General features: G+C 33.6%; 1 protein-coding gene across 1 annotated transcript in view; it reads left to right on the top strand.

Annotated features, from left to right (window-relative positions):
• The first annotated feature begins 5,282 nt into the window (after window positions 1–5,282).
• The window catches only part of Lgr1 (Leucine-rich repeat-containing G protein-coupled receptor 1), a 423,583-nt gene continuing 418,995 nt past the window's right edge, over window positions 5,283–9,870 (top strand). Inside the window, exons 1-2 of the mRNA XM_017624060.1 lie at window positions 5,283–5,359; window positions 5,427–5,492. Of these exons, the coding sequence (XP_017479549.1) occupies window positions 5,355–5,359; window positions 5,427–5,492 (71 nt within the window). The 5' untranslated portion in view covers window positions 5,283–5,354. The remainder of the gene's footprint in view (window positions 5,360–5,426; window positions 5,493–9,870) is intronic.

Below are 9,870 nucleotides of genomic sequence, written 5' to 3'. Positions count from 1 at the left end.
AATGAAATGAAAAAAAATTGTATAAATTGCCTTTTTTATTGAAAAAATTTGAATTTTTTATATTAGTTAGAGTTATAAAAAAAAGTTCCAACGAGTACGGCAATTTCTCTTCAACAGTTCGAAAATCCAACAAATTGCCAATGTAAAAATATTACGAACTCGTCCGCCCTTTTCCCCATTCATTAAATAGAGCATCTCTTTCTTAAGTCGTTTATTGGAACGAATCGAGAATATAGGAGGACACAAATTTTTACTCCATATATTTTTGACAGATTTCAATGAAATTTGGTATCCAGGGGTGTTCGTTGTCAATGATTTCGAAATTGATATCAAATTTTCAAAACTCACAATGGCTTATACAATTTGGCGGAAGCTATTTTAAAAAATGTATAGACTGTTATGAAGCTTGGTATGCAGAGATTTTCGTCGCCTCTGGTTTCGAAATTGATATTAAATTTTCAAAAATCGAAATGGCGGATCCAATATGGCGGACCACTTTTTTTAAATTATAGTTTGTTATAAAACTTGGTATTCAGAGATCTTCGTTATCTCTGATTACGAAATTGAAATTAAATTTTCAAAATTCAAAATGGGTTAAAATGGTGCTAAAGGTAATGCATTGCGCTAAAAGTAAAACGCCTATTTTTCGGGACGCCATATTTGATCCGCAATTTTGAATTTTTGAAAATATAATATCAATTTGGAAATCAGTAACGACGAAAATCTCTGGATACCAAGCTTCATAACAATCTTTAAATTTTTTAATAAATCGTCCGCCATATTGGATCCGCCATTTTGAATTTTGGAAATTTAATTTAATATTCGAATTCAGTGACGACGAAAATCCCTAACTACCAACTTCATTGAAATCTGTCAAATACATATGGAGTAAACATTTTTGTCGTCCTATATTGTCGATTCGTCCCTTTGTGCGGCGATGAGATTTCTCAAGTAAAAGTAAACAANCTACCAACTTCATTGAAATCTGTCAAATACATATGGAGTAAACATTTTTGTCGTCCTATATTGTCGATTCGTCCCTTTGTGCGGCGATGAGATTTCTCAAGTAAAAGTAAACAAAGCCGAATGGGAGGAGAAAAGAAACTTTCAAACAAAGAATTTTCTCAATTCCTAAAAATCGGCGACTTTTGTGAAAGTATTAGCACATTCCAGTGCATCTTAAATTTTTAAGGCGTTGTTTACTTTTACTTGAGAATTGTCAAAATCAGCAAAACCCAAGCTAAAAGTTTTTTTCTAGAGATTCTAATTAAAAATTTTGCAGTTTAGGTGAAACCTTTTTTTATTTTTGTAACAAGTTTGATCCAAAACTGAGATCTACCACATTTTTCCAAATCTACCAAATTTTTTTCCAGAATCTACCACAGAGAATTTTTATTAAGTTCGATCACTGCCATTCAGTCGATTATTTTAGTTGAAACGAGGAGGTTGTACGCGCACGCTTCTGCAATTAAAATAAAATAATGTAAAAAAAATATTTTTTAAAAACAAGCTTTTATTTAACATGTACAATCAAAGGAATAAAGTAAAGTAGTGTGCCAAAAGATTTTTTAGCAAGAAAATTTTGTCAAAACTGCACTAAAATGAATAAAATAAAATAATTTAAGGTCTCGTTAAAGTTACTAAAAGCCATTTAGTGAAAGGAGTTATTCAAACTCGAATGAAAATTACTAACAATTTGTACTAATTTACTTCGTTTTTAAAAAAGGTTGGCGCGCGAATCGCAAACCGGCATTTACATATCTGCATACATACATATACATACCTAACCAATTATGCATGTACGCTGAATTCGCCGACAAGCTTTTTTAAAAGTGAGTACAAATTGTTAGTAATTTTCATTAGAGTTTGAATAACTCCTTTCACTAAATGGCTTTTAGTAACTTTAACGAGACCTTAACTTATTTTATTTTATTCATTTTAGTGCAGTTTTGACAAAATTTTCTTGCTAAAAAATCGTTTGTTACACTACTTTATTTTATTCCTTTGATTGTACATGTTAAATAAAGGCTTGTTTTTGAAAAATATTTTTTTTTTTACATTATTTTATTTTCTAATTTTTAGTCCATTTATAAAAGCGTTGTATATTAAAAAGTGTTATTTTATTTTATGTACAAAATTTTGCAATAGATATTAAAATAATTCAACTTGCAATGAAAGAGAACAGAAGACCATGCAAGCAAAATGTTGTTTGCTTACGTTTTGTATAAACATACATATGTACATATAGCAGCTGTTAATTTCATTTAAAGAAATGGCGTGTCGTCGATTTCCTCTGTAGCATATGTAAATGGCATATATTTTGGAGCAATATTTAACTTCTTCTGGCGGGGTGACATCTGGAGCCTTCTAATTCCTACAACGAGGTTCATATCTAGAATTTGCCACAAATAGCTTTGCTACACTATCGCCGACAGCTTTAACAATTTTATAGTGGTTTTACGTTCTTTGGCAAATTACGCTCTGTTAGCCATAAATCTTACTATTTTTTGGCCGCCTTTGAATCAAGAGCTCTGGACCATATGAGGAATTCATTTATATACTAAATTGCATTGTCATCGTGATTGGAACTATGCTGAATATTTCAAGTCTCTAACTTGTCTGGAAGTTAGTTTAAAATCGATTGGAAATATCCACGATTTCCGCGGGATGACCAAGTTAAATAAAAACTTATAAAAAAGCGCAAGCACAACTCCTAATTTTCGTCAAAAACTGCGCGCTATGAGCGCGCAAACAATGCAACATGCCTCGGTAACATGATGCAATAATACAAGGAGTTATCGGTTGGCAACTTCTCGCTCTAATTCCGCCATATTGACTGCCTTAGGTGAAACAGTGCTACTTCTTTAACAATTCTTTGCCTAATAATATAGTTAAATTTTTTTTATTTTTTCTCAGTATACACATTTCGTTTTCTCAAAAAGGTATTTTATCTTATTTTATTTCATTTCATTACGAATAAATATACTATAAAAAAGTAATTTTTGTTTAAAAGAAAACATGAAATTTTATATTTTTCCCCCAAAATGGGGATTAATTTCTTCCCGTTTTTCTTCCTACTCTACTGAGCTAAGGCAGTGTGAAATCGAGCTGTCACAACTGATACCACCTTGTATTCTTGCATCGTGCCTCGGTAAGAGCTTATGCCAGACCAAGGCGCATCAATTACAGGTGATAGCGACAGAAGCTATGCTTCTTCTTATGAGCACGCTTGTGTCAAATTATCGTCTGTTTTGCTTTATTTACATCTCCGCGTATACATACACATATTCGTCTATATATACCCTGCAAACAAATGCTCCCGAAATCTTTAAAAGTGTCGGAAATTTGTTACGATTCTTTTAGAAATCTTTAAAGAAAAACATATGAAGCGGTTGACAAGACCTAGTAAAGAAATATCTGTACGATTTCTTAAAGGAAATTATAAAAAAAATTGTGAAACCTTTCAGAATTCTATGAAATCCTGGTATGCAGGGTATACATATACATACGAATATTAATAGATAAAGAACATGTTGATGACACAAGGAGTTCATACCAACGGTAAATGTTGATTTGTACGACTGCTACAACCTGTAGTGGTTGAATCATGTGCCAGACTGATTCATTGGCTGAATTTCGTTTGTTTGTTCGGCAATGTAATCAGTGTTGCCGCCCCCGAAAAATAAAGTTTAACAATATCTTTCAAAAAGTTTAACAAATCCCGTTAAAATTAAGCAGCTTATTTATCGGGTCTTATTAAAACGAAAAATGCCTGGAGTTACTGTTTGTTTCTTCCTGAGCTTGGTAAATTGGTTATAATAATAAAAAGTGAGCAGGTCAGTAAGTAAAGGCTCTCTAAGGCTGAGTTTTTTCGTCAAAAGTAAGGATGTTATAGTCTAAGGGCCAATTTCAAATGAATATTTAAACGGCACTTAAGTTTAATTGTGGATTGTTGTTTAAATGCCATTTATGCCAAACAATTGGCAGCACTGCAGCTTATTCTTTGGAATTGTTGTTGCATTTGCATGTTTGTTTACATTTTCTGCTGAACAGCTGATTGTTTTAGGTGGGATTTGGTGGGATTGTTTAAACAACCTACCATTCAATCTTGGTTGTTTGGTATAAACACAGGGTTGCACATCTCATATTTAAATAGCAAAATTGGCCATTTAAGTGCAGACTAAATGTATGATCTGAAAAGGAATAGTGGAAATTAAACAACAATCTCTACTTAAGTAGACCATCTGAAATCGGGCCTAACAGTTGCTAAATTTGAAAACTATTACAAATTCTTTCAGGCTTTCAACACATACTCCTATAATAGTTATCTGCCCTTTTGCTAGTTTTTTGAATGCATCCAAAAAACGAGTTAGGAATCATGTTTTCCAAAATGTGTGTGTTGATCTTGTCACGAAAATGAAGGGGCCTAAATTTCGAGGTCGCCTCCGAACGGCAAATGGTTTTTATGAGAAGCGATTTCATGGCAGAAGTACACTCGGAGGTTTGAAAATGCGACGACCGCAGATCGGGAATTGCGTAGAGCAACATTTGCTGGAACTTTATGTGGAATCTGGATGACAGTCTTCCGAAAATAAATTTGAAAAATTTCAGTTGAGCTGTGCGCGTGATATGAAATGCCCACTACTGGTTTATACGGTTTGAATACATTACGATGCCATACAAGTATCGCTACTAGATGGGCATAGGAAATAAAATATCGCGCAAACGATAACATAGAGTCACTAATCAGGAAATTTACTTAAATAGAATTCTAGGAACAATATGGCTTGTATGAAGATGATATTGATATTGATTTTATTTTGATACATCAAACGGTATCGAAAGAAAATACCCATATGGGTATCAATAGTATCGTCACCCTAGTATCGAATACTGGTTTACCCAGTATCGAAACCAAAGTATCGATACCAAGATTATATCAGTAGTATCGCAACATCCCTACTTGTGTTAAAGCCACTGTGCCTATTCAAGTGAATCAAAATAATTAGCATAAATTTCATGTAGTTTGATAAAACGTGGGATAAAATCCAAATTAATAGAGATTTTTTCTCCGTTTTCACAACTTTTCTTTGAAATTGATTATTCTTCAATATGAGACCAGTTTTAGGCAGGCTCGTCCTACTTCTGTGTTATTACAGTATGGAATAGAACTTCTATTTATTCAGGAAACTCCCTGACTTTTCTGAAAACAGGGCATTTAAATAAAGTCCGAACTCTGCCAATTCACTGCCTTTCTCATTTTTTAACCATCTTTTCATTTCAGACGAATTATTAATAGTGGACTAATAAGAGTCCCGGATTTGCGGCACATTCAATCTGAAAACATTTTACAAATGATGTAAGCAACCATATGTCTTTTTTCTTTCTATGTATGTTTTTGCTAATATTTTTAAACAAATTTTCAGTGATCTAGACAACAATCAAATAACTCGAATAGATAAGAATTCCATCAACGTAAAGACTGATCAATTGTAAGTAAATCATTCCCCCCATTCGTTATTAAGAGTCACCTGCAGAACATCATGTTGTCTTCTAAACTCGGACTTAACTACTTAAATTTATAAATTGATTGCACATCAAATATTGGACACACAAAGATACAAAAACATAAATAATTACCACAGTAATTTCTGTACACGTACGCACTTGTACACAAGACTGCCCTGCAGCAAAATTTAGGGACAGTCTGGCAAAGCGCTAGTTCCGCCCTACAAAATTCAGAACTGTCTCTGAACTACCGCAAAAGGGATGCAGAGCTGGGCGGTTGAAATTCATATGTTGCTAGTTGCGCTGTCATCAATGTAGAGTCCGACCGATTAATCGGCACCGGCTAGTATCGGCACAAAATTGAGCATCGGCATCGGCATCGGCCTTTTTTCGCCGATTCTTTGCCGATTCTTTGGAATTTCTTTTCAAATGTTCAGGTTACGCGACAGCCAACTTTAAAAAACATTTGCAGACAGCTCACAAAAATTATTTTCATGGAGAACACTTGCACTTCATTATACTAGAATGAAATGGTCTACAAAACTCCATACCAAAATTCAGATTAAAAAGTTTGAAATTTTGGTGAAAATAAGCAGNTACGCGACAGCCAACTTTAAAAAACATTTGCAGACAGCTCACAAAAATTATTTTCATGGAGAACACTTGCACTTCATTATACTAGAATGAAATGGTCTACAAAACTCCATACCAAAATTCAGATTAAAAAGTTTGAAATTTTGGTGAAAATAAGCAGAATTTTTCTAATTTTTGTACAAAGTTTGAAATCTGAATTTATATGGTGTTTGTTGTATACCAGCTAGACTTTTATAAAAAAAATAAAAATAAACATTAAATAAAAAAGGCAAAATCGGAGCCTTCCGCATTAATATTAATATTCGTATTCGCAATTATCAATGCGGATCTTTTGCGAATGCGAATATTGAAGGGACCGAAAATAACAGTTTTTTTTTTTTAACAGTTAAACTTGGCCAAATATTTTTTATTCCCAATTAAAAGACTTTTCCGGATAATAAGCAAACCTCTTATCCAAATTAAACAAGTTTGGTACCAAATGAAGGAAATGTCTAAACGAGCAAAGCCACCCATTGAAAAATATATTAATAAAAAATGTTAATTAATTACCATAGATCAAACCTTGGGTCTGGTATATGAATTTCTTTAGTATTAAATGATAAAAAATACAAATAGAGGTGGTAACCTTTTTTCGTTATTTCTGCTTAAAAGCTATTTCAGTCACAGAAGAAAGGATTAAAAATGAATTACAAAAACAAAATCGAAAAACGCTGTTGACTTTACAGGTTCTCCAAATTCAGAAACAACCAAAAGAATGAGAATGAAGAATTCTTTGGAAATCAACGGTGTTTAAACCACGATCTTGCCATAATGCAAGATTGTTAAGATGAAAGTCAGGAGGATATATCCGACATTTGCAGCCCGATGCAATTCTCAAAAAAGAATTATTGCACCGCAATAAAAAAAATAAATATAACTGAAAGACCTCTCAACTGGTGCAGCGTCAATCGAAAAGAATTTACAATTTTGTCAAGTTTAAAGTTTTTCAAGTTTGTCGCCTCGAGCGAGTAGTTATTTAGTGGCGCAGGTTTGATTTACGACCCTTAAAAACTTTTTATTGAATACAATGTTCCAATTTTTAAATTCAAATACTAAAAAAAACATTATTAAAAATTACTAACCTTTCCATTTTTTTTTAAATAAATCACCTAATTTACTCACCTAAATTATTTCTTAACAAGTAAAAAAGTCAAAGTTCGGGCGGAGCCGAACATTAAATACCCGGCGCAAGTATTCAATATAGTTTTTTTCACCTTTCCGAAGACTACCGCTACATGGTAAGCAGTGGTGGTTTTACGTCTATTTTAAACATCTTCGGTAGAACGTTCAGTTAGATGTAATGAGATAAACTTATATAGATATATGTCTGCGGCACCACGTCCGATTTCCAAAATTCCATAATAATGTTACTTCTTTTCAAGGGATTGTTGTTAATATAAATTTTTGGTAAAGTTAGCTTCCTTAAATTTCGAAATATCAAAGTTTCAAACATTTCTGAAATTTACCGTTATAAAAAAGTGGGCGTAATTTTAGTCAGATTTCAAAACTTTCAACGTTTTGCCTTTATGTGGCAACCACAATAATCATACCGAGTTTGGTACACATTGATAGAGCGGTGGTTATAAGTTTGCGGGTTCACGCCCATTTTCCAATCTTTTCTTATAAGCCAATTTTTTTCTAAATAATTATTGCAAAAATTAATTTTGAATAAATTAGCTCCAGTATTTACTGATTTATAGAAGCTTTGGTATTTCTCTAAAATATCGTTATATGGGATGTGGGCATGGCTATTATCAGATTTTCTAAATTTTATGCCGTTTGGTGTGTTTTGTGAAGGCCAACAACTGTGCCAAGTTTGGGAGAAATTGGTGGAGCGGTTCCCAAGATATACACATGTAATCATAAGTGGGAGTGGCTACGCCCATTTTCCAAAAATTTATAATATTCTTATTTTTCGCCTAAAAATGATTGTAAATATTAATTTTGAGTGAATAAGCTTCAGTAGTTAATAAAATATCGCAGTTTTCGCATTTCTCAAAACTGCCGTCTTATGGGAGGTGAGCGTGGTTATCGTCTGATTTTGCCCATTTTTAGTACCATCCGTCCACCGCTCAAAAGAAGTACACATACCCAGTTTCGTTAAGATATCTCAATTTGTACTCGAGTTATCGTGTGCACAGACGGACGGACGGACGGACAGACAGCCACCGCTTAATCGATTTCTCTTTTCATTCTGATCATTTATGTATATATTTGTCTATATCTTTCTCGATTCGTTTTGGCTGTTATAAACAACCGTTATGTGAACAAATATATAAAACCCTTGTGCACAAGTGCGCTCGGGTATAAAAATACTTGACTTCCGCATTCGCATCCGCATCCGCGGATGATAGCGTTTAAACATCCGCATCCGCATTCGCATCCGCGGATGTCTAAAATTCCACATTCGCAACATCCCTGGTACATACGTACCTAGTAGGGCATTCAATCCCGAAGCATTTTAACAATCCCGGGATTTCGGGATCCAAAAATTCTAATCCCGGGATCCCGGGATTTTTCGGGATTTGGGCTTTATCACAACTTTTGCATTTAACAGTAGGTTCGCCTTTTTTAAACCACACAGATTCATTGTCACTGTTTTTGGTCTTACAGGGAGCATAATGCACGTCAGTAAAAGAGTCCGTAATTTAATGTCTGAATACTTTTATAGTATTCTTAAATATATATATTGATTGTAAAAACACCTTACTAATATCTACAGAAATTTATTTTACACAAAACGCCAACAAAGTAAAATGAGGAACAACCCTTCCACACTGTAAAATCTTGTTGTGTTATCAATTGCTACCAGATTTTTCGTTATTACACAATTCTTCCAAAAAATGTTTGAACAAGTACAGTAATTCAGGCAGGTTCTGAAATTCACGTCCAAGTGCAAATGGCACATGTTCACTTTGAATCAAAATTTTGATGATCTGTATATTTAGTTTTTCATGTAAAATTAATAAATTTTTTCGTTTTCAGCATCTCTTTTATTCCGTAAATAACTCAGAAAAACCTCGGGATCCCGGAGCTGTAATCCCGGGATTTCGGGACATGGAAAAGTGTCCGGGATCCCGAAATCCCGGGATTCTGGATCCCGGGATTGAATGCCCTAGTACCTAGCATATAAGTTCTTATGCATTGAGTGCAAAAGGGTGTATTTTAGTACAAAACGAAATGAAATTTTATGTTCCTAAATATTTTTTGCTTAGCACCATATAAAAAAGTGTTTTATGTAATGTACATAATGTGATATATGTACATATATTTTTACACATACATATCATACATACATGTGTATGTAATGTTGCATAACAAGCCAATTAATTCAATTATTTCTTTTCTTTTGTTTTTTTTTTAACTCCGTGAAATGTACTGATTTTATGAATTAATACATTTATTTGTAATTTTTTATGGAATCGGCATCGGCATCGGCCGATTCTTTCCCCATAAGCCGATTAATCGGCATCGGCATCGGTGCCTGAAAAAAAATTGGAATCGGTCGGACTCTACATCAATGTTACTCACCCCAGTCATGTGAAAGCTGACAAAAGAGGCACGACTGTACCATACTAGATATATTTTTATACCTTTCATGAGCATGAAATGGTATTATAACTTTGGTCCGATGTTTGTAAGTACCAGAACAAAAAGAGATAGACCCATTAAAATGTATACTTATTTGATCAGAACGTCGAGCTGAGTTGATTTATCCATGTCCGTCTG

This window comes from Rhagoletis zephyria, unplaced genomic scaffold (assembly GCF_001687245.7).
Source record: "Rhagoletis zephyria isolate East Lansing unplaced genomic scaffold, Rhagoletis_zephyria_1.1 Rzeph_scaffold_00056, whole genome shotgun sequence".
Taxonomy (NCBI): domain Eukaryota; kingdom Metazoa; phylum Arthropoda; class Insecta; order Diptera; family Tephritidae; genus Rhagoletis; species Rhagoletis zephyria.
The sequence above is the reverse complement of the archived record's forward strand: the minus strand, read 5'-3'. Positions and strand labels throughout refer to the sequence as shown.